Below are 26,603 nucleotides of genomic sequence, written 5' to 3' on the forward strand. Positions count from 1 at the left end.
CCTTCCTTTTGCCATCCTGACTAGTACGTTCTGTTATGGTAACCTTGAAGAGAGATTTCCTTATCTGCATATATGACTAATCAGTAAGGTCTTATGGTTATTATAAAGCAATTTGTTGGAGGTAGGAATTAGAGCATGAAACTGGGACTGAGGAAGCCAGATTTGCAGTCCTTGCTCTACTAATGACTGATTAGACATGGCCTTCAGCAGGTCAATTTGGCCTTGCTTTTCAGATGTGCTGATTTAATTTTTAGTCTCTCACCTCCAGCTTTCTTTTCTTCCTTCTCTAGAGGGAGGGAGGTGCCCACGATATGCACCGCTATTTCATTGTGGCTCAAATATATCTGAGTCCCGTGAGTCAGAAGTAGTTTTGGGAAATGGTGACATTGTGAACAATGTTCCTTGCTTCTCTGCTGCTCATAGTCACACTGAGGATGAGCTCTTTCTTGCAAAGTGTTACGGGAGAATAAATGCACTGTATGGCACCGGGTTATACTCTGAGAACTTATTTTTTTCTTCTTCATGCTTTACCCGTAACTTCTATGAATATTCCTGAATTTGTTAAAGAATCTGTAATCTGGGGAAGGAAAGCAAAGGTGAATTCTTAAAATTGAGAATTACAGAAAGGCTAAATTCAGAGGTAGCTCAGTATGAGAGTGGAAGGAGTAAAATCTCCGACAGCTGCATTTGTGAACTCTGATTTTACTGAATTATTTATATTTTCCTCACAATTAACAGATATAGCTAGAGACAGGAATGATTTATTGGAGTGAATGAATACAAGAAATAAGTGTTCTGGAAATACCTAGAATCTGCATTTCCAGTTGTAATTAGGCAGCTGCTGTCTGTCTGAGAAGTGTCCTTGATGTTAGTTTTTGGGGGTAGGTCAGGGGTCCTCTCCTTTGGCTGAACCATCTTTCTGAGATCCTGTGCTCCATGTCCCAGCAGGAACTTCCCAAGCTGTGCTGGGCTGCACAGCTCCCGCAGCTTCCTCCTCATCAAGCCACACTCCCCCAAGCCGCTGGGCTTCACCCCCTTGCTGCCAGCTCCTTCCACCCTATGCTTATCCCATCTGCACATCCCCCATGGTGGGGCTGGAAAGAGGGGAGACCTTCACTGATAGAGAAAGAGGAAGAGAGAAACCGAAAAGGGACAAGAGGAGCTGACACGAGCCGTCTGGATTTTTTTATTCCTGTCTCCCATCACACAGTCTGGACCTCCCAGGGCAATCCCACTCTTGGGTTTGAGAATCATTGCATTAGGTTAGACACTGAAAAAAAGAGACGTAGGGTCCAGCAAAGTCAGTGAGAGCAGAGTTTTGCCGCAACAGATCCAGTTTCACTGACAGTTTGTAAACACCTATTAACCATCTTCTTTTTTCTTTAAAGTATCCTCAACTCGCAGTTTTGAGCCTTCTTTGGACTGAGATTGCCTGCTGTGGAGTCAGCACAGTGTGTCCCAGAGGTGGGGACAGGAACTGCCCCACATCCCGAGTCAGAAAGAGAAGTTAGCAGACGCAAGGGCCTCTGATGTGAAGGAAGCGTGCGTGCTGCCATCCCACCCACCCCCAGGCTACCCAAACTTTAAGATGAGTTGGCCATGGCCCAACGGTTGGCAGCATTTCATAGAGAAGTCCTCTAGACTGTGCTAAAGCACTGTGCGTAAGAGCAGCCTTTCCTGGTCATTCCACACTCTTCCCCACACTTTCGTTTCTTTTAAGTCACCTGTGGTTTTTGGCTGCAAGTAAGAAGGAAAAAATTTCTGGCAGTTCTGCCATAGTCGGATTTGGCAGTTTCACTAGTTACTTCCAGTAATTATCTCCATGTCACAGATATGCCCTCAGTGCCAATTTTAGGAAAACCTTCCACCTTTCTGGTGTTTGAGTAAGGAAACGGATTCTTTAGGAAATTGATTTCCTCTGAGAACAGTCTGCTCTTTACAAACACTCTTGCTGTGGTCTTTTGGAAAAGGCTTGCATTCAAAATTCAAAATATGCTGATGTACAAATCATTTCAATAGCTGACCTGCAGAATCTGTTGGCAGGGCTGCTGGAGGCGGTTTGCTTTGCTTCCAGCCGCCTGCTTCGTTTTGGCAACCCCTTCGCCTTCTGGCCCAGATGCCTGCAGCATCTTGTCCAAGTTAGGAGCTAGACAAACTTGATACACTGTCCTGTAAATGCACCTCAGCTTTTTATCTGTGTGAAGAATTAGACCTCAAGCTCAGGCTTCCTTTTGCCTCCCAAAGTTATTTTAAATGGACCCAGTAAAGCTGGATTATGGATTTACAGCGGTGGATGTGCCTGCCGGACTCCCACTGTGGAGGGGAGCGAATCGTTGTGTTTCCTTGTAAGGGTATCTGCCCGAACGCAGAGCGGTGATGAACGCTGCCAGCCAGACTGAGCAATAGCAGCCAGGCCTTTGAAAGCAGCAAAGCACGTAGAGGCAGATCCTCCCAAAACACCAGATGCCGAAACAGATGTTAAGGCCATGTCGAGGACCGCTGAGTGCGGCGTGGGGGGGTTGTGGCAGGAGATTGCTTCTGAGAGGTGCATGTGAAATTCTTAGGTACGGCTCACAGCATTGGTGTGCCTCACTGTTTCAAATCCTCACAGCCCTGCCACAAGCCTCTTTTAAAAAGTTTTGCAGAGTTTTCCTAAGTTAATTTAAAACCAAGTCTTTGAAACACAGAGTTTTTAAAACTACTTTCAGACCCAAACAATGAAGGTAGATGCCCTAATGCGCACAGCAAAGAGCATGAGCTTTCTAGCATTTTTCTACTGTGATGTTTTGTTCAGTGACGTTTCTGACATATTTTAAGGTCTGCAAGTAGGCTGCAACTTCACAGATTACTTTCTGACCTTGAGGTACAACCCATCTTTCAATTCCCCTGTGACTCTGCTAATTTGGTGGCATGTCAGGGGAGGGGAGGAGCACCCACAGTGTTAAATTACCTGCACATATGGTCATAGAGACACATCTGTACGTCTGTTGAGTCACACAAACAGAACCTCTCTTTGTCAATGCATTGCTGTGGTTTCTCTCCAGGTCTGGCACTCCAGACACTAAGTGCAGGGGGGAAGGCACGGTGCTGCCCCACAATTATGTAGGAGGGTCTGGCACTACTCCTGTGGGACAAGAGGTAGAGAATAAATGTTGGAGACAGTGTACAACTGATGGGCATAAGCAGTGATCAGCAGAACCAAAAGACAAGGTGTGAGAAACAAAGACCATCCCTTTTAAAACAAAAATCATGCACTGTTTTTGCCAGATGCACCTTTTCAACATTGGGATTGCCTTTGTAATGGCAGCTAACCAGACAAATCTGCAATCCAGCTGGTATACAGAATCATAGAAACTTTAAGGTTGGAAAAGACCACCAAGATCATCAAGTCCAAGCATCAACCTAACACCACCATGCCTACTAAACCATGTCCTGGAGTGCCATGTCTAGACATTCCTTGAACACCTCTAGGGATGGTGACTCCACCACTTCCCTGGGCAGCCTGTTCCAGTGCCTGACCACTCTTTCAGTAAAGAAATTTTTCCTAATATCCAATCTAAACCTCCCCTGTCACAACTTGAGGACATTGCCTCTCGTCCTGCCACTAGTTACTTAGGAGAAGAGACCAACATCTGCCTCTCTACAACCTCCTTTCAGGTCGTTGTAGAGAGCAATGAGGTCTTCCCTCAGCCTCCTCTTCTCTAGACTAAACAACCCCTTTTGTTCCTATGGCACAAAAGAAAGTGCTTGTGGCTCATGCAGGCTTTGTGCCCCAGAATACTTTGGGTTCCTCTCCTACACGGAGCTTTCCAGCCTCTAACCAGTGACATCTTACTTTGGTATCACTACAGTAGGGTCCCCCCCAGCCCCTGCCCTGATGCTCAGCCTGTTTTCCTCTTGGGGAGCTTGATTTTGCCTGGAGGGATGGCTCAGCTGATGAAGCAGCTGCTGTACTGCGGCAGATTTCAGCCTGGTGCTATTAAAAAAAAAAGAAAAAATCAAAATTGGTTCCAGTTTATCCTAGCCGTCTTAGCTCTAAATTGAGGCAGTTCGGCAGCTGCTTCCCGAACAGCTGAGCTTCCCGAAGGGCTGTGCATGAACAGCTTCATGAAGTGCTGTGCAGAGGGACCGGGAACCTCTGGGAGAGGGGCAGCTCAGAGCGATGGCTGAGGGCAGGAGTCACTACTACGTGTGTCAGACCTCCGTCTCTACGTGCTGGGGTTGCATGGCAAATCTCAGCAGAGCAAAGAAAATCAGAGTTGTGGGAGATGTCTTCATGAGTCTGTAACGGAGTGTTTTTATGTCAGTGACAGAAAAGAGAACATGTTGAAACAAAGTGCTCAAATGTTGTAGGAAAAAAGCTATATTTAGCTGCTTCTAAAAATTGCTTAGTACCAGACATGAAGGAAATGGCTGTGGCAACCTATGCTCCTCCAGTTCCACCTGTTGCGGTGTTTCTTAAGCCTTGAAATATCTATAAAATCAGTAACAAAGCCGTTAAGCCTTCCCCAGAAGAGGTGTAAGCACACTCAACTCACTTGCCGAAGCAGCTATTGCTGAACTACGGCTTGACCTCGAGCTGTGTCGATCTGCTGTAATGCAAACCATCTGCACGCTGAAACAATTAAAGCCTTCAGATCTCCTAGGAGTTTCCTTCCTCCGATTATAACTTATGTGCTGTGGTAGAACACAGAGGTAAACAGCTAGTTAGCCTGGACCTTTGTGTCTGTGTAATTTTATGGTGCAGCACATAGAAACCATTTTCATTTGAAGTGGCAGTCGGCTTTCAAGTAGAAAATACAGCACATGCTTGGTGCCGAATGCTGGAGTCACCGCTCGCAAAACAGCCCGCCTTAGACACATCTGCTTTGCCTCTTCTGCTTCCCTTCCCCCCAGCTTCTCCTTCGGACCTACCATTTGCTGTGATTTTTAACCCAGTTTCCGTAAAGCGCAGGCCGTGCTGGAGAGGCAGCGCTGAAATAGGGACCGCTCTTGTGCAACGGCCTGCCTAACGTAAATCCGCCTGCGTTCTCTAACAGCGGGATGTAAACAGTGCGTCCGTGCAGCGAGTCTGTGGCCATGTCTGAAGAAAAAGGACTGAATAACAATTACAAGCGATTTTATAAAAATCTTCCTTACTTTACAACTAGTTTGGTTTCCAGAAACTGAGAATTTACACCTCTTTAAAGCCTTAAAAAATCAATCTACGGCCTTGGCATCAGAGTTTGGACATTGCTGCGGTGGGAAAATACCAGAGACGCTGCTTCTGTAGGATCTCTGTACGATTTGCTATGTGTTGCAATTGGCAAAATTTCATCTTAAAAGCTCTGCAGTGTAAAACCTCTTTTTAGATGTTCTTCCACCATTTCTCTCCATCTGAATGATAACAGTATTAAAATTTCGGATCATCCCTTTTGAATTCACAGTGAAGAGTAATCACCCAAGCTTAGTAAAATAAGAAAATAATTTTATTTTCTAAGAATAGTGATTTTTCTGATTTTAGAAAACAAGCTTAACGTTATAAACAATGTAAACATAAGCCATGACTGTGAAATTAAATTAATTAAATGTGCTGCTTTTCAAGTTAAGACTGAAAAATAATGAGTAGATGCAGCACAGCTTCTGAGCCAGCCCAGCCATGACTATTTCTCTCTGCAGCCAAAGGCTGCCATCCCAGGGAGTGACCGCTGTCCTCAGGCCAGGCAGTGCAGCGTGGCTCAGGTCCACGTTCCTCAGGCTGCGTCCTACACCCCTGTACCCACGAACTCAAGATACGGCGTGCATGTTTTATTGGGTCACATTGCCTGGAAGATGTGAGGGAAGGCTGAGGGGGAGACTCTGGCTGGGATAGCGTTAAGAGGATGGTGAAAAGCAGAGTAAGGCTGAGGGGTCCATGCTGCCGAGATGGCGTGATTTCTGGCGTTGACTACCCCTGGAAGCACCTCTGGGGTTTGTTTTGAAGGAAATGCACTGATTTGCTGTAAAAGAGGGCCTACAGATGAACTAACTGTAAAATAAGACTATCACAGCACCAGACCCTGGAACTGAGCTGGGAAGGTGAATTATTTGGCAGCATAGGCCCACGTCCTATAAATTGTAGGTCATATTATGCATATTATGTACAAAAAGGGGCTATCTCTAACAAACAGACAAAAGTATATCAAATGTCAGATCAACAGTTTCCTTTGTGACCTGAACACTGGCTTATGTCTGACCTATGCTGGAGACTGGAGAAGTAACGAGGGTCTTGGCCATGCCCTGCATGGCAGGGTTGGGGGGACGTGTTAAGCCTAAGGCGGTCAGTCATGAAGGAGCCATTTTCCAGCTTACAAATGCTGGTCTTTGAGACCCAAATATATCCTGTTTGTGTTTTATTTTTTTAATAATATCAATGGTTTTTTGTTAATGAAGCAGATAAGAGCAAGTCATGTCAACGTGCCCTGCATCAGCCCGGGGCTCAGGCTCTGACCTCTTCACCCATGGCAGGACCAGACGCAGCAGCAGGCAGAGGCATAAATAGCTTCTTTCCCTCTGCTTATTTGCCCTCTGGTCATCTCTTTTTTTTTTTTTCCCAAAGTGCTGTCGCTACATCTAAGTGAGAAAATTTAGGTAGAGAAGAGCAAGAGCCACGCAGAAGCAGGACGTCTCTGACAAGGCCACAGCCCCGTATGGTCTGCAGCTCTGCTGGACTCCTCATGGATGTGATGTATCCGCTCTCTCCCTTCCTTTTCCCTCCATATTTGAAGCCAGGAGGCTGACTTTAAATTTGCAAAATTGAGGATTCAAGATGCTGTGCACATCATTCCACGGTTTTGAAAGAAAAAAAAGAAGCGCCATATATTATTTTTCTCCTTTTCTCTTTTCTACTTCTCCAGTATCTTCTCAGCCCTGACACATACACTTTCTTTAGCTGCCCTTTCACATAGTGTACTTTTCTCATAATTATGCTTTTTAATTTTTCAGTATATTTTTTCTCGAAATCTTCCTTCAAAATTAGAAACATACATCTCTGCTTTCTTAGACATGTGCTCTTTTTCCACACAGAAATCTGTCTGGTCTTTTGTTCTGGGATTTTCAGGAATTCTAAACAGAAAAATCTGATTTTCATTTCAAAATATTACTTTTTTTGTTTGATTTTTACTTTGGGAAGCTTCAGGCCAGTGAATGGGACATGGACCAAGTGTGAAAGGAGTTTGTGAGAGTTAGCTAAAAGAAAGGCTGATCCAGGGCAAAATTTAAAGGTACTCACGTCCTACTGAAAATATGATAAATGTTATCTTGTGCAGCTCAGCAGGCATCGGGCACTGCACTTCGAGGCTAATTTTTTAAAGATTTTTTTTCCAGCCAAGGGTGGATTAGACAAGCATTTTGGCAACAAGTTGTCAGATCTGTTGTCCTGTCAAATAGCGCTGTCTTTCTGGGATGCTTGTCTTCGTGGGCTGTTGTCAAGACGATTTACTAGAAAGTCCTAAATTTGTGGGGACAGTTTCTAGGGAGTTTCTACTATCTATCACAATCAGACTTATTAAACAGAGCAAAATGTCGTTTTGTATACAGTATGACAGGACAATTTCTTGTTCTTTGTCTAGGAAATGACAATGTGGACGTGATTCCCTGACCAGAAGGCCCCTTCCCCCACCAGTTCACCAGTTTGAGGACAGATGCTGGGAATCAGATTGCAGCTACAGCGCATTAGGGCTCACATTTTCGCGGTATCCACAAAGCATGCTGAGCTTCCACAGTTGTGGTTTCTATACTTAAAACAGAAGGTCCTAGTTAATTTTACTGCCCCGAGTATTTTTACATACTGTTAGGAACAGAATTTACAAAAGTAGGAGAATGTCTGTTTTCAGTACACTTCATTATAGAATATTTTCTTAAGATTATATTTTCTCATACAGTAGCTCCACTGCTTACCCTGGCAAGGAGTGGTACTTACAGAGAATTAGATGACAGCTCTCTCAGGCCTCTGAGCTTCCCTTATGCCAACCTTAGCCTATACTTATGTCTGACTATTCACACCCATGGTACTGCATGAGAAGGATGAATTCTTCGCCTGTTTCTTGAGTTTCTGGGCTACATCTGGGTGCTGACAGACTTGTGATCTGTGGTTAGAGCCAGCTACATAGGCCGTCACTGCAGGGAACGGATTGCCAGATGTAACATGGTTCTCAGCTTTTTACCCCTACTACTGCTGGCACATCCACTGATCTGTCTGTGCCACCGAACTCCAGACTTTGAAACGAGAGTGAGAAGTAGGGCAAGACTCACTTCGGTACATTTGCAAAGCTGTTTGAAACCCTCTGATTAAACATATGACAGACATATTAAGTATTTGTTCATCATTTGTATTGTAAAATCTATTTTTACATATCTCTGACAAGAAAGTACCTGTTTAATAATGCAGTATATAGTCAATGGGAGAGGAAAAAGTACAGTAGAGGATTGCTTTATGAGCTTTATCCAAATCCTTTCAAAGGCAATAGGAGTCTTTCAGTTGGTCCCGGTGGGTTTTGGGCCAGGGCTGGATGTGGGAAGGTTTGTGCTCACACCACATGATGAGGCCGCAGTCCATGGGTGGCAGTGTCTTCAAACTGCAGAAACACTTCCTTGGGGAAGGATGGACTTGTAGTCTTACACTGGCCAATCTTGAGTCATCTTGCTAAGCTGGATTGACAACACTCACATCTTTTTGTGATAAAAAGGGATGTTGCTTGAATATTCTGGGAAACTGTCAAACTCTAACCCAGAGATGATGGTAATTCCAAAACTGTCAGGAAGGGTACAGTTTTATCTCTATAGCTTTGGGTTGGAACCAAGATAAAGTCCCCAATCCTCCAAATTATGTGCTTGTGTAAAATTATGAGTAGCTCTATTGATTTCAGTAAGACTGTGCGTGTGGGTACGTGGCCACGTGTATACAGCATCGTAAAAAGGGAGACAAGTGCAATATCCTTGTTCCATCCCCTTTTCATCTCTTGTCAAAATAACGTAGGTCTGACTGCTCTGAGCACAACCTCAAGATGGTATGAGGGAGGTGAACTTGCTCTGGGTTCTGTTACCTCTGAGTGGTCTAAGTATGATGGATGAAGACCACAGATGTGGTGCATGACTGCAAGTGTGTGAACGTGCAAGTAAGAAAGAAATTGTGTGGGTTACTTTTAGTTTCCAGGTATCCCTTTCATTTTGAGGATTTTGGATGAAAGAGTTGCACTAAGGGGACTTAAGGGTCAGGCAGAATTTAGAATTTCAGGAGCTGGAAGAGGATTCCCGATAACGCTGTCTAAGGTTGCATCTGCCGTAGCAAGTACATGACCCCATGGCATTTCTTCACCAGGAGATGGAGAGAAGCTGCATAGCTGGCTCCTGTTTGTTTTCAGTTTGCACTCGTGTGCCTATGTGGCTGGAATGACCTTGTTTGAATTAACAAGTTGCTAAGTATGAATCAAAGGGTAATTGTCATTGCTGCCAGTGGTACTAAACAGACCTGAGCTATTAATTCAAGACAAATGGGAGAAATGAGTAAACAGAAAGTTTACTGGTGTAAGGAAACTACAGGCCTGAGTGGATGTTCTCTGCTGGTTGTATTTCAAATTTATTGCTTTGCTTTGATCATTTGAAATTACCACTGTTTGCAGCTGGAATGCAGAAAGAACTAAACCCACACGATTTCTGAATTATTTATTCTGGTTTTAAAGGGACAGTCTGTTACAAACTGTCTTTCTTCCTCTGCAACTTGTTTTTTGGTAGTCTTTGCTATACAGTCATAATTTACATAATGAACATAATGGCATAATTGTATTTCCCAGTAAATATGTTACAAAGAAGCCAAATCCAACACGCTGTTCACTAGGAACCCTTTTGGATTTCAGTACCAAGCATATCTTAAGATTTAGTATGTCCCATAGGGACTAATCATCGATAAAGCTATGTCCATGGTGAAGCCTGGATCAGGGTCAGGGCTTGCAAAGGCATGTGAAGGCAGAAAACGAAGGGAGGGAAAGACCCGCAGGACTCCAGAAGTGACCAAAAGTATTCCTGAAGCTGCCAGGGGCTGCAGGCATCTTGTTAATTCATAGCAATTATAATTATAAATACTGCTAGGGTCATTAATGAAACTCTTCCTGCAAAACACTGGTGAAACTGGAGGGATACCAGTGCAGGTTTAGAGGAGGGTAAGGAAGTTTAGTCCCTGGGCCGACCCTTTCCCTCTGACTGCCCACATCCTGCTTCCCTCCACTGCTCCCACCCCACCGGAGGCTGCTGCCCGCAGCTGCAAGGCCACCACAGGTCCTGCTGCCAGAGCACAGCAGGGACCCAGAGGGAACCGAAGCCGGTGGAAGTAGGAAAGGAGGAATCTGTAGACTCTTCTCATGAGATCTCCACATTACTGGTTTTATTTAAACAGAAGTGTAGCCTTAAATGCTACAGGACTCTCCAAGCCCATGCGCTATCTTGCTTTTAGCTTTCCTGCTCCTTCAACACACTGCCTTTTCATGTAGTCTGGCAAAAATCTAGAAAAAAGACGGAGGCTTGGGTGTAGACCTGAGCATCTTTGTCCTGGGGGTCGAAGCAGCATCACTGGCCGAGTGAATGTTTAGTAGTTTTGCCTTTTTAATGAGTCCTCCCAGTTTCTATGTCAGAGAGCTGAGGGGATGTTTTAGAAACACGTAAACATCATGCAGTTGCTGATGGAGTTAATGTAAACTCTATAGCATGTTTTTATCGGTTGTCCCTTTGTTTAGTCTGGGAAGGAGAAGAATGAGGGGAACAAGGAGAGCCCTCAAATAGCCAAAAGCTTGCTATAAAAAACAGTGATGAACTGTTCTCCCCCTCTCTCTTTTGCTAAGAAGCAAGTGGGCAAGGTGAGGTGAAGGTTTTAAACGAGATGTTAAGAAAAAACTTTCTAACTCAATAGGTAGTTTAAACACTGGAAGGGATGACCTATGGGGGAGACGCTACACTACCACGCTGTGTTTCAAGAATGGGTTAGCTAACAGTGTGTTAGGGATGGTGTAAAGACCTCAGTTCTTCTTCAGAGCAGGGGATGGATTTACTGAACTCCCCCTTGTAATCCTGTTCAGCCATACTTTCCTGTGGTATTGTGATCACATCAATAAAGTGGTATTTTAATACAAATAAACAAAGCTGCAGGACCTTGTGAAGCAGTCCACCTTTATGAAATCCGATATCTGCTTCTTATTTCAGTTATGGTAGTTGAAAGTCCTAATCCTTGCTGGATTAATAAAATTCTTATACCTTTTTTTGGCGTTTAGGAAGTTCAGCTTTAAGTTCCACTTTTCTCGAAGCTATGCCTGATGTTTCATTTCTCTGACCTGACTCTCCAAAAACCACAAAGTGATTTAAAGCTGAATTTTATCCTTCAATGTAACTGTGATTTTAAATATTGGATTTCCTCCTACACATCAAATAACCATATGTCACACAGTTTATCTTTGCCTATGATCGCTTTTTATTAATATTTTATTAATGAGACTCTTGCTTTGGAACACAGAGTGCCCACTGCTATTTTTGGTTGTGTTATTTGAGTCACCACTTTTAACTGGCTTGAATGGACTATAGTTTAAAAATATTCTGAAACTCTATCTGTGTCATCAAGATTTAATTAAAAAACCAAAGAAAGTTTCTTCTCCTTTTCTTCACAGGTGCATTTGTAGCACTACTTGCTACTTGAACTTAATTGTTCATTTTAAAAAAAAAGCTTCTCCCTCTTCTTGCCAGTTGCCTGTGTAATCCTGTGATAACTGATTGCCAGCTTAATTTCTCACTGGATTGAATTATTTCTTGGAAGGACTGATTGAGAGCCTCATAGTGCCTGTCTATATTTTAAATCTCTCTCCTGTGCCACATTCCTTGGCTTTAACTTCATGATTTTTACCTAATGCTTCAGTAATTCTCCTTAAGAACAAGTATGCTCTCAGAAAGCTTGTTACTAACTTCATCTTGAGACATGGCTGTCTTTTGTTTTGATTATCTGTGGATTGTGGGTTTTTTTTTTGGTTGACTGTTTAAGAGGCCTGTCAGAGTGAACCAAAAATAACTCAAGTGTAGAGGTTTCAATGCAGCACCTAACAAAGAGCTTTGGATGAATCTTTCCTAGGTAAGATCAAGAAGTCAATTTGAGAAGGTGGAAAAGTACTCATCTCGGCATAGAGACCTTAAAAATATGAACAAAGAGTAGCCTGGGAACAGTGAAATCCACAGGGGTACCGATTCATCTTTAAGTATCAGCCTTGCAAAATACTCGATCGTATTTGGATATGTTATTTGCAAGCACCAAGCAAATCAAAATTTAAAGGCATCATATCTGTTTGTACCTTCATGTGAATTGTTTGACTCAGTGTCACGTCTGAAAAAAAGTTACAGTAAAAAATCACTGTCAAATGAAAAATCAAAAATCAAAGAAAAAAAATCACTGTCAAAATTAGTAGGCTTAGAACCAGCTATAGTTGAGGAGTGAACTCATATTGGAAGATATAGCACAAAGAATTTAGACATATTTTCGCCATCATTTTTTGCTGCAGCAGGAGAAAACAACACTGTAAATCTTCCAGCGTTATCAGTATAAATGATGCTTCACAGACAAGGTGAATGCCATGCCTGGCTGCCAGACAGCATATAAACTGGAGCTCAGGACTTGCAACTGATCTTGCACATACGGATTCGAGCTACCTTAGAACAGCTTATTGTCTCAGTGATCCTCTTTGCCAGCTCGATAGTCCACCCACACACTGTCAGGTTTGAGGCCATGGCCAAGCAAACAAGCTATGCATACAGTGTCTTTGTTGCTGGGGAGCCAGTCAAGTGTGCCAGCGGATAACATTTAAAAACACTTTTGTAGTCTAGAAAAACAAATCCCATTTTGTAGCACACCCGAGTCACTGAAAAACCTTCACCTTAATTGTGATCATGGTCAGGGACGTTACATCCAAAAGCTTTGTAAACTGAGGTTATGGGGTCTTGGACAGGTTCAGAGGCAAGCCCAGATCTCCAGTGGGACTTCCTTTTGGCATGGGGCTGGTCTTGGCGAGCCAGATAACACAAAGCTCATTTGTCTAAAGCAAGCATTTGAATAAGTTTTAGTCACATTCAAGTAACCTGGCATTCAACTTAAAGCTATCTTGAATACCATGGGGCTTTACAGTGCCAACAAGTAGGCCCAAGATCTGACACATTCACATCTATGCTATTAGACTCAATTATTTGTTTTTAAAAGCTATGCAACCTTCTAATCTGCCAGATGCCGAACTCCATACAACGATCTGGGAGAATCAGAGTTGATGGGAAAATGAGGATTTAATACCCCCCAAACCGGTTTCAGTTCTCAGAGTGAGTTGTTTTGCTGGTGTTGAGGTGACTTTACCAATACGTACTGCATACTGGTGCGGGAAGAGCACCTAACTGGCAGAAACAGACCCAGTCCCCACCTGGGTGGGGGGGTAGGAATGGCTGCATGCAGCAGACGAGTTTGTGAAGAATCAGTGAGACGGGGAAGAGGGAAAGGAGAGGTCAGCTAATGGCATCCCAGGTACATCCGTGTCTGGGTGCTGAGACCACAGGAACTGATGTATTGGCTTAGGCCACGGCTTGGTAAACACGCAGCTTCAAATCTGTTTAATCTAAGGCTGTGGCTGTTGCTGAAAGGTGTAGCCTGCCCTCCTTCCTGATCCCCACAGCCCTGTCCCCCAGGGTTTGCTCCAGTGGCGAGTGGCTGATGTGACTCACTTCCTTCCCCCCGCGGGACCACTGCCGTGGCACGGGGGGACAGCAGGAACGCTGGGACTGAGGGCCTGCAGGAAAGGCAAATCTGCTTTTTTTTTGGGCAGCTGCGTAGCTTTAGGAAGCCGTACCTTAAACCCAGTATCCTGTCGGTGACAGTGACCAGCCCTAGATAAATTAAGGGAAGACATGAAAAGCTCTGAAGCAGGTAATTACAGAGTGGCTTGGCCTTCAGGCATTGTCTGCAACTTCCCCCATTAGTGACGAGCTCGATGTACGCCCTGCGTCTTATCAGAACTGCCCTGCTTTTAAAGATGTTTCCCAGTTGCTGCTCGGGATAATCTCGCTATCTGCGCACGTATCTCATCTCTGCCGAGTCCTCACAAGCCTCGCTCCCTGCCGCGTCCCGGGGCGATGCTTTCCGTGGATTTACTAGTCCGTGGGCCTGATCCCGCCAGGAGAGGCCGGGGCCAGCCAGCCACCCACAGCAGCAGCTGCGGGAATGCCAGGTTGCTACTGCTTCAGCACGCGTGGGTCTGCTACCAAAGCAGAGATTCAGAGATTACTAGAACAACACAGGAAAGGAGAGTGAAATGGGGTAATTATTAGGGGAAAGTTTGGGAACTTCTTTCTTTAGGAAGGTCCCCGCTGGCAATTAACGGGGGGTGCCGAAGTATCAGCCCAAAGCCGGGAGGAGGGGCCGTAACTCCAGCCCACGCCAGTCCCGCGGCGGGACACCCCCTCCAGCTCCCGCCGGGCCGGTGTTTCGGGGCCCCCGGGTGGGGTTGGGAGGGCATGACGACGACGATACACGCTCGGCCCCCGCCCCCTCACCTGCTGCCCAGGGCGGGCGGGACTCGGCGCGACGCTGCCGCGGAAACTTGCGCGGCAGGAAGGGAGCGGAGGGCGGGAGCGGAGCCGGCAGAGCAGCGGCTCCTCCTCCTCCTCCTCCCTCCTCCTGCGCCCCGGACCCGGCGGCGCTGGGAGAGGAGCGGCGGCCGCGGGGCCCCATGCGGCGGCTCGGACGGCGCTCTCCGCCGCCCGGCCCCAGCACCACCACCAGCCGCTGCCGCCGCCGATGACCTGGACCAGCAGCATGAGCAGCGGCTACAGCAGCCTGGAGGAGGAGGAGTCCGAGGAGTTCTTCTTCACCGCCCGCACCTCGTTCTTCAGGAGGCCGCCGGGCAAGACCCGGACAACTTCGCAAGTAAGTGCTGTGCGCCGGGCTGGCGGGCCGGGCCGGCTCCTCTCCTCCTCCTCTTCCCTCCGGCCTCGGCCTCCACGTGTCCGCCGCCCCCTCCCCCCACGGGGAAGGAGCCGCCCGGGCCCCGGGACGGAGCGGGAGGGAGGTGGCGGCGGCGGGAAAGGGCTTCCCGCCCGGGCCGAGGGGCCCCCGCCGGCTCCCGGAGCCCGCCGGGCTGGCAGTCTGACCCCCCCGCCCTGCCCCTACCCGGAGTGTGGCGGGCTGTGGGGGGTGTGATCAAAAATCACATGTTTGGGTGGTGAGTAACCCTGCTATCAGCCCTGCTGCCGGCTCCCCTGGCTGCTCTCCGCTGGCGCGCGGCAGGGTCTGCCCCGTCCCTCCTCCCGGAGCTCCTTTCCAGATGAATGACAGCCTCTTCAGCTGTTTTGTTGGCAGAGAAAGGCCCTCAAGAAGTGTTCGAGTGTCTGGGTTTAAGCATTCAAGCTCAGGAAATCAACTGCAAGTGGGCTTTGAAGTGAAGAACTGGTAAAAAACACAAAGCAAAAACTCCGAACCAGCCCGTTTTGTGGTCGTCGTTGACATTTCAGTGGAGGGGCTGCAGGCAGAGCGAGAAGTGTTGGTGTGCTGGGGAGGCCTTGCCATCACAAAACCAGCCCCTCTCTCCTAGGAGCAAAGCTGGCGTCAGGGATATGAAGTGGAACAGTCCCTGTCAGATCCAGAGCGGTCACTAGGCCGTGTAGGGTAAACATTTCTTTAGCGAAGCAGTCCAGTCCCTCTCATTTTTCTCTTCCCAAAGCGAGGTGGTTTGTATCTTTGGAAACTATAAGCTAGCGAGCCTGTTTTGTTTATGCTAGCTCTTCTTCCCCTGCTGCCACCAGCATCTGTGGCTTCTCTCTGTTCAGCGCCTGTTTCTTTGCATAAACTTTTGGTTCTTCCCAGTGGACGTCATTGTCGATATTACTGCTGCTATGGAGATGGAGTTATAAACTTGCTTATCAAAGCCTGGATACCTCAGGTACCCTCTGGTCCACCCGTGGGGCTTGTCAAGACCCATCGTTCACTGCCTACAGCCGCTCCTCTAGGCTGTGTTGTGCTGCAGAAAGCCAACTCTGGTTTCTGTTTCTCCGAGGTTCTCCATCTGTTACGCCCTGTTTGTGATTTGCTTAAAACTTAAGCCCTCTAACTGCCCCTCAGGAAACTTCTGCTCCCATTTGAGGAAGTACACAGAGCTTTCTTGAGCTTTAGCTTCCCTTGCAAAGTTTGGCAGGGAGCCTGGGCGCACCCTCTCCCTACACCTGAGCTCGGGCACTTTGTGCAAATAGGCTTTTTATCAGGTGATGGCTGCTTTCCCAGGGTGCCTCTCACTGCACCCCTCCTCAGGGGTCGTCTTTTTCTCATCCATCTTGAGTTTCAGCCTCCTGCTAAATTGAGAGACTTTGGAAGTTGGCAAATCCTGCCAAGGGTCCTTGAACTTCGTCTGCTAACCTATTTGGCCAGCGTTGGCTGCCACCTGGCCCTCACAGAGGAGGACCATGACATGATGGTACTTTGTGGACAGATGCTTAGCTGCTGTCAGGCTCCGCGTAGCTACTGTGTTGTGAGATGGCCCAGGTCTTGATTCAGATCCTAAAAACATACCTGTGTCTTTATAACACTTTTGTATGAGTTGAGTTACTAAATACTAGTTGTATAAATAGTAAATTGTGCAAATGTGTAAGTTGCTGTGTGTGATGTTAATATTTCCAAGCAAGGAGGAATGGAAAAAAAAAAAACCCCTAAAATTTGATATTGTGCTCCAGTAATGTTTTCCAAAAGAATACTGCAGCAAAGTGCTGCAGGGCACATGTTTAAGTATGTATTTAGTAGCCTGGAACAAATTCGTCTGTATTGCTGACTCTGCAGCATCAAAAACGCTCAGCTAATGTTTCTGGTCATAAAGTTATTACCAGTTGCTCTGAGCTGCTGAGTTATAGAGGAAAGAAAAAAAAAAAATCCCCAAACAATGCTGAATGTAGATTTCAACAGTCATGTGGCCAGTAAGAGTGAGTTTCCCCTTCCAGCAATAACAGTCATAATAAGCCTCTTTGTAGGGATGAGGATGTTACTTTTGGTTTGTATTTGAGGTTTACTGGAAAAATGCATGTTATGTCCCCTTGAGCGAAGAGAAAAGAGAAGAGCTGTTAGTTATTGTTTCTGTGTCTTTCTCAACTATACAGATATTAAGTTTTGCAGTGTGGGTTTCTTTTCTTGTAGGAGACTTAAGTGCTGGCTATTCCTCTCATCCCTCTGTCTTAGCTCCCTCTGCCCCCTTTCTCTCAGGGAAGAAATGGGTTAGAGTGTTTGGCTTGCAGCTGTGCCTGCAGAAAAAACCCAGTAGTAGCGTTTGGACTTGTTTTGTATGGATTTCCAAGGAAAAGAAGGAAAAAAGAAAATTAAGTAGCTGGGTGCATTTTTGTCTTCCATTTAATGGGGCAAGGATGGGCTTACTTACATACCTCAATTTCTGCAGCTCAGATGGGATTGGCGGAGTGATACCAATGCTGGTGTAAAAATCTTGTGCCTTTGGGCTTTGCCGAAGATGCCTAACCTTCTGTAGAGTGGTGAAAGATTTGTATCTTCCTCTCTCTATACCACTTCTAAAAAAATAGCATAAAAACAATTACAGCGTATGACAGGCAGCATGGTGTTTTGGGGCCAAGCAGTGGCCCCAAAGTGATCTATTAAGCAAGAAATACTTTAATCTGAGGGCAGCGGGCATAAAATGCAGGTTGCTTTATGCTGTATTGTTGCTCGTGAAAGTTTATCTCTATTTAAGGTTTCTTATCTTCTGTGGCTGTTGTAAAATTTAAGTATTGGAGGCTAGGTTAAGCTCAGTGTCGCCCTGTTTCATGTTTGCAGTGACTCATATAATAAATTAAAAAGGAGGAACTGTAAATATTTTTGTCCTGCCAGTGTGACTACTCATGTGAGGTAAAGTTATCCATGTGCATAGGCTTTTGCAAGATCAGACCTGTGGTTCTGTATGATCAAGCCTTTGGAAATTGTCCATTGCCCATAGACAAAATGCCAAAATAAGATGTTTTGCAAACTTTTGAAAGCTAACCCCTTTCTCTCCCTCTTTCCTCCCGCCCACCCTTGTCCTTTTAGGAAAAGTGAAAACAGTTGTGCCTGCTCCTGCAAGCCGTACCGCATGTTGGAGGGATATGCATCTTCTTGCGTATGTCTTCTGTGCTTCCTTTCCATGCACCCGTTCCCGGTATTCTCCCACTTGGAACAGGGTTAATATAAATCCTTGGAATCTTCCTCCTTGCTCAGGCGGTTTGATGGACAGTGGCTTTTCACGCTTTGTGGTTGGCATCTGGGTTATTGCTAAGCTCATGTCTTCTGTGAGGATCACTGCCAACACCTGGGGATATCCCTGTGCTTGGTTCTAGTCTGCTCTGCGTTTCGATGTCTCCTTCCACTGTACCAGTAAGGGTTAGAAACATGAGAAGAGGGAATGGGTAAGATCCCTCTCTCTGCCCTTAGGCCTGAGGGGTCTGTGAGACAGAACACCACTGTGCTTTAGAAAACTCTCCTTCAGAAGCTGTCAGTGCTGTGAAGGTCATGGATCTCAGCTGTTAGAAGAGGGAAAATCCTGCAACTTGTATTCAGCATCTGAATCACAGATAGTTTGCATGCAAAATGTGAGAGAGCTCTGCTTGACATCTAATGCAAAATAGCTTGGAGATAGGAAGTTTGACATTTTGATGCTGCTCGTTAAAGAAAAAAGCAACTGTGTGTTTATGCTCTGTTTTTTCACCATTTTATAGAGGGCTCTGTAAAAGTGCTTGCAAGAAAAATGCTATTGCTTCTGTTGGCAGTTTCCAGAAACGCACACTTTCCTCCTGCACCCAAGAACGTGCTTGTTGCCTTGCTGTCAACGCCGGTCCTTCCCCATCTGAAGTCTGATTTCTCCCTCTCTCTTCCCCTTATTGGTCTCGCTCTTCACGGCTTCCAGACCCGCCGTCTTAGTTCCTTCCCCTGCAACCGGTGCCCCCTGCCATGACATTGTTTTTGTGGCCGTCTTTTCTGCCTGTCAGTGGAATTTGCAGGTGTGGTAATGGGGATGGGAAAGGAAATTCATAAAAAAGCTGGAAATGGAAAGCGGATGTAAAAGAGCAGAGGAGGTAGAAGGGGAGAGACCAAAGGAAGAGGGTGAAAGTCTCATCCCTAACTAGTCCTGCAAGGTAGCCAGCCATCTCTCATTCCACTGTCGGAAGAGGAGATTTGCAGAGAAAGGTATAGCAATTTATATATTTTTTAATGGGTAAGCTGACTAAAGTGTAAAAAAGTAGACAAACTTCTGGGTGCAGAAACCCTTTTTTAGGTCTGTTCCATGAGAATTTGCACAGTGAGTTGAGGCCTTTCACTGAGAGGAAGAGAGACCAAAAAAAAAAGCATTTTATTTGGGAAGAAAACAGTTTCTAGGGATAAAATGCAATTTGTAACTGCTGAAGTCTAGTTAGGATGACTTTGTGTTACCAGTGTCCGTTATTAATAAGTTTCACATTGTTTGGCGATTACAGCTCTTCCTGGGTTTCCTTTCAGTAACATTCCCTAGGGAAAATGGCTCTCCTGACTACCAGAACAAATGAGGTTTCTAATTATAGGCTTGCTTTGGAGCCAAAAAGTTTAGGTTTGTGTTTGACGTGTAATCGTGAAACTTATTTAAAAAAAAACCAACTAAAAATATCCAGTGATGTTTCGTTCTCCTTTTTTAAATCCGTTTGGCAGTCAGTGAATATTATGGGATAAACATTGTCTCAACTAAAATACTTGAAAGTTAAGAGTTGAAGGAATGAGCGGCGTAGAGATTGTGTCTATTTTAAGCCCACGTCGTTGTCGGAGTAAACTAGCGGTCCTTATTTTGTGTTTCTGCCTCACTCTTCTCTCGAAGCGCTTGATGTGGCACATGTGAGTCAGCAGCTTGGAGAAGCGTGGTGGCCGTTTTGGGGTGAACTCCGAGTCACCTTCTAGTGTCTAACAGCCTCTGGAGGTGAGATGGGGTTTATGCTCGGTGCAGAGGATGCTGATTGCTGTACGCTGGTTTATCACTGCAGTTGGTTCTTAAAATCATCAGTTTAAGTTTTGGAGACTTAACTATATGAAATGGTAACTACTAGCACACAAAAAAATTAAGTAACGAGTTTAGGAGAGACGGATCAACCTACTGTCCCAAGAAAAGTTCGAGTCATTAAAACATCTGATGAGTGCTGTTACATTCAGCAATTTCTTTTAAGTGTCATGAGCGCAGCAACAGTGGCAGGTAGTATTCAGACTAGATGACTTATCTTTCCACTTTTTTCTTTAGTCTATTGTGTTAATTTTGTATTAGGTGCATCTCAGGCAGTTGCTTCTCTGTTAGAACAAATTTCTGGAACACCAGCCGTGTGCTTTGTTACTGACATTTGTTTGAATATCACCGGATAAACACTGGATTTTTTTTTTCCTTTTATTTGGAGAAAAAAAGACTTTGATTCACTTATCTAAGTGTTGGAGTACAGTAGCCAGGCTTTTGCTGGAAAGATCAGGAGGAGCTGGAACGTATGGGTGTTTTGTCATTTAAGTGATGTAATTGAGTTGGGATAATCCCATGGCTTTATCTAAGTGCAAAGGCGGAAGGGCGGAACTGCTGGAGCTTTGGACTTTCAGCCGAAGCCAGAAAGTGTTGGGCACCTATGGCCTTATGGTCCAAAATGTTTAGACTGAGGCTTCTTTAGATGTGCAGACATGAGGAGTTTTGTTTTAACTAAAGAGTCTGGTGAATTCAGGGAAGTGCTCTGCAGAGCAACTGAGCTCAGATTCATCTGAATACACTTAAAGATTTAAAAAAACCCCATAAGCAGTTACTTAAGGAGTAAGAGAATTTGGTACTTCATTTTTGTGATCTCTTATTTCAACTGTAGACCTGTGTGTAAAAACAATATCAGAATAACTATGTTGGAAGTAGTTCTTGCTGGCTAACATTTAGCCACTGCAAGAGCAAAATTATGAAGGAAAACCTGAAGTAGAAACTGATACTGCAGTTTGTCCCTTGTGTAAAAAGCCCGCAGCGCCAGTGTTGGATTAACAGTTGCAAATAAACCGATTAAGAGGGGATTTTAGATGAAGCAGTAGATCTGCGATGCAGCGTTTGCCTGTGACAGTACGCTTTTTAACCAAGCCGAGCAATGTAAGTGTTGGGAAGAGAGAAGTGAGAGCGACAGTTCTCTGTCGTTCACCTCTCCTCGCCTCACGGACAGGCGGCTAAGGTCCTTGGGACTTCTGCCCGCAGCGTGTCAGGCCGGGCTGTTCAATACATACGGCACTTCCGTCCCAGGTGGAAATAGTAGGGTTTTATGTATGTATGCATATATACACTCAGATAAAAAAAAAAAAAAGTATATAAAATATAACACACACACAGATTTGTACCTTTTGAGACCATCATCCAGGAAAGGTCTTAAAACCAGCATGTCCCACAGACTGCAGGTGTGTGCCCCGGTGGGATTGAAGCTCGCACAGCGTGCTGTCATCCCCTCTAGCTTTGGTGCAGCGCTTACCTGACTACTCTGTTGTCAAGCTTTTGTATGTGCCTGTGACAAAGGCCACAGGTTTCTGTAAGGAGGTATGAATTGACTGGGGAAGAGCAATTGTGGCTTTCCTTCTATTTTTTTGGCGCACTTGCTCTTTTGCGAGGTTGATGAAATACTGCAGACGGTTTTGAGGAGAGTGCTTCCTATGCAGACATGTATTTGGCCATGCTAAGTAGCTACATGTGATTTATGTAGCAATTAAGATCATTTTCTAGTTACTCATCTGTGTGTGTGTGCTCGAGAGGAATTTGTGTTCCCGTACACGGAGGAATCTACGCTGTGCGGAAAATAATAGTAAAAGCTGCAGTGGTTCATCTGCCTCAGAGGAAGCATCAAGTGTTAGTGCTGGGTATGTAGGAGTACTTGGTGTGCTGGTTGTCAGCTTCTCTGTCTCACTGTTTACGTGGAAAATGCTGTTTGCAAGTGTGTTTCTTTTAGAAATTATATGCAATACTACAGTAGGGGCCAATTACAAAGGCAGTTGTCTGTAATCTTTTATAGTTATTCCCCGTTGTCCATAATTAGGACTGCTTGTCCTTGTGTTCTGTCTCCTGATTGATTTGAGGTGTGATCAAGTGCATGGATGCACAGTCTAACCATGCTGTACTCTTCCTTGTAGTGCACGGTCCTCATATCTTGTGCTTGCAGTACCCAGTCAATACGATCTCTGTGACTGGTAAGAGTAAAAACTGGAGATCAAGTTCTGTTCTGACAGAAGATGACAGTTTGTAAAATAATTAAGTGCTTAATCTTACTTCTGCTGAAGCAGGGATCCTGTGATTTGGCTTTTCCCTCCTGAAGAAAAGTTTGGGATAAATCAAATTTGTTAATACTGCAGAAGTAGCTTAACGCCTTTACCGAAGGCTCTGTTGTAGAGGACTTTCTCTCAATGACTTCTTATACGTGCCTGTGCTTAGCATTGCACTAGCCTGTAAACTTGGAAGTGTTTAGTTCATATGTTTTCTTTAGAGCATTAATTTTTCTTTTACTGTGTTGCTCTCTTCTGAAGAATTCTGCTCCTCGGGAGCAAAATCTGTTCACCCTGCTGTTCGGCCCACCAGCAGCTTGATTTAACGTGTTCATTTACAGATATATAAGCTAAGATTATGGATGGCTTTTTGTTCAGCGCTGCTCATTTCACTGCAAAATATCTTCGTGGTTCATCTGAGAAGCATCTGGTAAAGCTGTATATGCTCTAGCAACTGCACTAGGGATTTCGGCATGACCCCATAGTGCTTATGTGTGCAGAAACTGGCATATTCTTTGGCACTGCTTAAAAGATTAAGAATATGGTGGCTGCGTGCTGCAATGGGAGATTTCACATGCATTGTTTGTCCTAATGTCTGAAATGAGCAAGTTCAAGGTTCAGTGCTGTTATGAGATCAGCATAAGCGTCAGTGCAATATTTTTTTTCACAATAGATGCAATTTGAACTACTATATTACGAGTTTTAATAGGTTGTTATTGATGTGTGCAAAGATTATGTAGTGTAGGCATAGACAAACATCTCGTGTTACGCTTTATGAAGTAAAGTGTAAAAGAAAAAAAAAAAATTGGGTTTTTTGTGTCTCTGGTTAGCTTGCTAGTAGTAGAAAAGTTGACACGTGGTGAGTGACCTAGACTGTGCCTAACGTGCACAGCAGGTACGTGCTGTAGCCAGCTGCAGGAGCTGACCCCCCAGATGTCCAGACTGGGGGCTCAAAGACTGGTCAGTCCCCTTTTTTTTTTGTTACTGTGCATGTGCATTTAACTTCAATAAGCAGTGAGGAGAGAGGGTTTCCGCAGAAGCGTTCCTGCATCCGTCAGGCTTAGATGATTTAACCTAAGTGTTGAAGACCAAGGAACAGAAACAGGAGCAGGAGAAAAGTTCATTTTAATCCTGTCAAACATGCAGGCTCCTCATTTCCAGCAGCAAGAGTACCTGTGCTCCAAAAATTAGACGCACGTGATGGTCCTTGTTTCATGCTATAGTAGAGGGGTAAATGCCTCGATAGGTGATGCTCCTGAAAACTGCTGAAATCCTTAGCTCTCCACGAGGCGTGGCTGGCAGCTGAAGGCTTGAAGTAGGTGTTGCTTCCATATTTGATAGTTAAGGAATGGAGGAGGAGGAGAAGGAAGGAAACTTTGCATAGAAGACTTGTTCCATCTGTTGCAGGATAATAAATGGGAACGCTTATCTGCTGCTGAGAGCAAATTCACGCAAATTATCCTGGTTGCGTGTGAGGCATGGTAAAAGTCTCATTAAAGGTGGGGAGTTGATTTGCGACTTGGTTGTCTTTCAGGAGCTCCAACTGAAAGACGGAAGAAAACGCATTATATAAATGTGTCCTGCTGTAAGTGTAGGCTGAAAAATAGCCTGTTCATGTTTCTACCCCAGGGAGCGATGTCTTGTACAAAAATGGACAGTTTCGTCAGAAGTTCATACTCAAAGCAGTTGCTGTGTCAGGTGCCGCTATACAAACGCTGGCAGTGGAAGAACACTGGACATAGAATTTGGGGAGCATCACTTGTGCAGGCAACCTGATGCGAGCAGTAACCAGACTCCCATGTAATCTGCAGAAGAGAAGTCTGCTTTATGAAGGAGAACTTGATCCTTCCTTAAAGAAATCTTCCTCTGGTCACGATGCTCCCAGCTTTCATGGAGCCTAACTTAGCACAGTGTTACTGTTTTTATGCCGTGTCAGCACAAACTGTAGCCTTGTAACTCTAAAGTCTTGTTTTCTGTATTTAGAAGTATTTCTAAATCTTTGAGCTAATTTTGATGTAAAATCTGATATTAAAGACAGTTTGCAGTTTTTGCATGAGATAGCAGGTTGGGTTAAAATACAGCAAATCCTGGGAGTATTTAACTTCATGTTCAGGGACCCTTTAGTTGTTGAATTAAGGGAACACCTTTTTACCCTTCAAAGAATATGCAGTGTGGGGTGATGACTAATGACAGGAGTCTTAGTCAACTCTTTCTGTAATGGAAACCATTTACCTGCTCTTAGAGAGAGCCCAGTAAGAGGATCTCGGGATCTAAGTGGATAGATTCACAGTAGCTAGATAAGATATTCTCGTGGAGTGGGACCACTGTAGAGTTCAAAGACTGGACTATCTTTTGCTGTTTGCTAATGTAGTTTAGGTATTTCCCTAGGGAAGTGACTCTTAAAATATATTGAATTGCTTTAGTTAACTTGTAATCCATGGTGGTGGTAAGAGACTACTGGGTGTACACATCGCTGTCTGAGGAGACAGCAAGTGACTCCCGACATCAGTCAGATAAACGTCTGAATTGTATCATCACATTATTTTCAACTGCATTTTTCTAGTCTAATTGACTCTAAAGTTGAATTAATTTATGTGAAGAGTTGCCTTTCTTAAGTTTGTTTCTTTGGGCTCCATGCCTGACAGTATGTAAAGAATTATTCCTTAACATATATATTTTTTTTTCTCCTCCACCTTTTTTCTTCAAGGTCCTGTCCAAGTGAGAACCTATTTTATTCTTTGGATACAAATTACTTTCCTTTCTCCTTTTAGTTTGCGACTGACTTGCACTGCTGTGGTTTATAACAGAATTGCTGACAAATCTAAATACCTTCTCTCAACATTCTCTATATCAGCTGCAAAGTATTGCTTTGGGGTCTGATTTGGCCTTCATGGGAACAAGTTTGTTTTCACAGAATTTGAAAAGCAGTATTAGTGTTCAGCTGACCATGTGATCCCCTTCTCTGAACTTTTGTTGGTCTGTTGCTTGCCTAGGAGGTATTTTTACTGCTTTTTAAAAAGTATAATGTTGGCAAAATAAAATTAAGCTTAACTAAAATAATTGCGTTTTAATTAAGGTATACTAAAGAAAATATCTTCAAGATTTTTAATTCTGGACTGTAAGTTGCAACTTTATTCTTGAGAAAATGCTCAGTAGACCACGTTATCAAAGAGTAGATGAATGGGAGAACGCCTTTATTGGTAGCACAAGCCTGTGTGCAAGGGGACTTCATGAGGTGGATTTGGGTGTGGGATTTCTGGCTTTTTATCACCCTGGTTGGAATTCTTGATCTCCTGTAAAATGAAGAAGACAGCTTCCTGTGCTTCTCATGTGCTTAGTACGGTGAGATTTTTGTATTCAGGATTAGACTGGGTGTCAGTTAGCTAGCACATCGTGTAGACAGTTCCTACATCTTAGACCTGATCACAGCATACATAATATTATCCCAAATAAATGTCAGGTATTTAGGTGAGGAGAACCAGTGATGCTTTCCAGGTCGATGGATGTCAAATCAAAGTGTCTCTGTTGCTGGTGGAGCGTATTCCATTAGGATTTCCCCTTTGGTTTATTAAACCATAGGGCATTTGTGGTTGCCTTGATATTGTGATGGCAGGTTTGTTATAAAATACAGGAGAAATAATTCCTAGTACACACCTTTCTCAAGGTCTGAATAAGAATGGAACTGTCTGTAAAACAATAACCCAGCTGTCAGAAAAATCAAGTAAATTGGCTTGAAACATGGGAGGTGGTGTAATGCAAATCAGTTTGACTTCTCTTTGATCACCGAATCGCAGTGAGGATCCTGGGAGGTTAATCCGTGTTTTGTCACAGGAAAACCCACTTTGTGGTCACCTGTGCCTGAGATGAAGTGTGTTTTCAGTCAGTGAAGTTATTGGCAGCACCCTCTTGTTTTGACTCGCTCCTGTTGGGTGTCTTTGATTCTCCAGTTGCTGTTACTGCATCTCCCCATGGCAGCAGCGGGCATGGAAACTTTTGGGAGGAGTGTTGCACCTGCTGAGCTGAATCCTAGGAAAGAATTAATTTTCTTCTCTTAATACACGACCCTGGAAGGGGTCGTCACACTTGTGGGGGCTTCAGGGGTCTTCTAATGAAGACCGTTGCTGTGATGGTCATAGGAAAATTTTTGGCATTTCGGATATCCAAACTGTTGTTCCGTTGCTTCTCCTGTGACTGAGAGGTGATACGATGTGCCTTAATGCGAATGTCAAGGGATTCAAGTAAGTTACAGATCATTACAATAGAACAGAAGTTACAAAATACCCTTAGTATCTTT

General features: G+C 44.6%; 1 protein-coding gene across 2 annotated transcripts in view; it reads left to right on the plus strand.

Moving 5' to 3' along the window:
* RASSF3 (Ras association domain family member 3) overlaps positions 1-26,603 on the plus strand; it is a 109,290-nt gene that overhangs the window by 41,573 nt on the left and 41,114 nt on the right. Inside the window, exon 1 of one of the 2 annotated variants that reach the window (XM_086748740.1) lies at positions 14,519-14,947. The exons of the other annotated variant lie outside the window; for it this stretch is intronic. Coding sequence (XP_086604866.1) covers positions 14,819-14,947 — 129 coding nt within the window. The 5' untranslated portion in view covers positions 14,519-14,818. Of the gene's footprint in view, positions 1-14,518; positions 14,948-26,603 lie in introns of those variants that run through there. 2 annotated transcript variants of the gene reach the window in all.

This window comes from Chlamydotis macqueenii, chromosome 1 (genome assembly GCF_036417535.1).
Source record: "Chlamydotis macqueenii isolate bChlMac1 chromosome 1, bChlMac1.mat, whole genome shotgun sequence".
Taxonomy (NCBI): Eukaryota; Metazoa; Chordata; class Aves; order Otidiformes; family Otididae; genus Chlamydotis; species Chlamydotis macqueenii.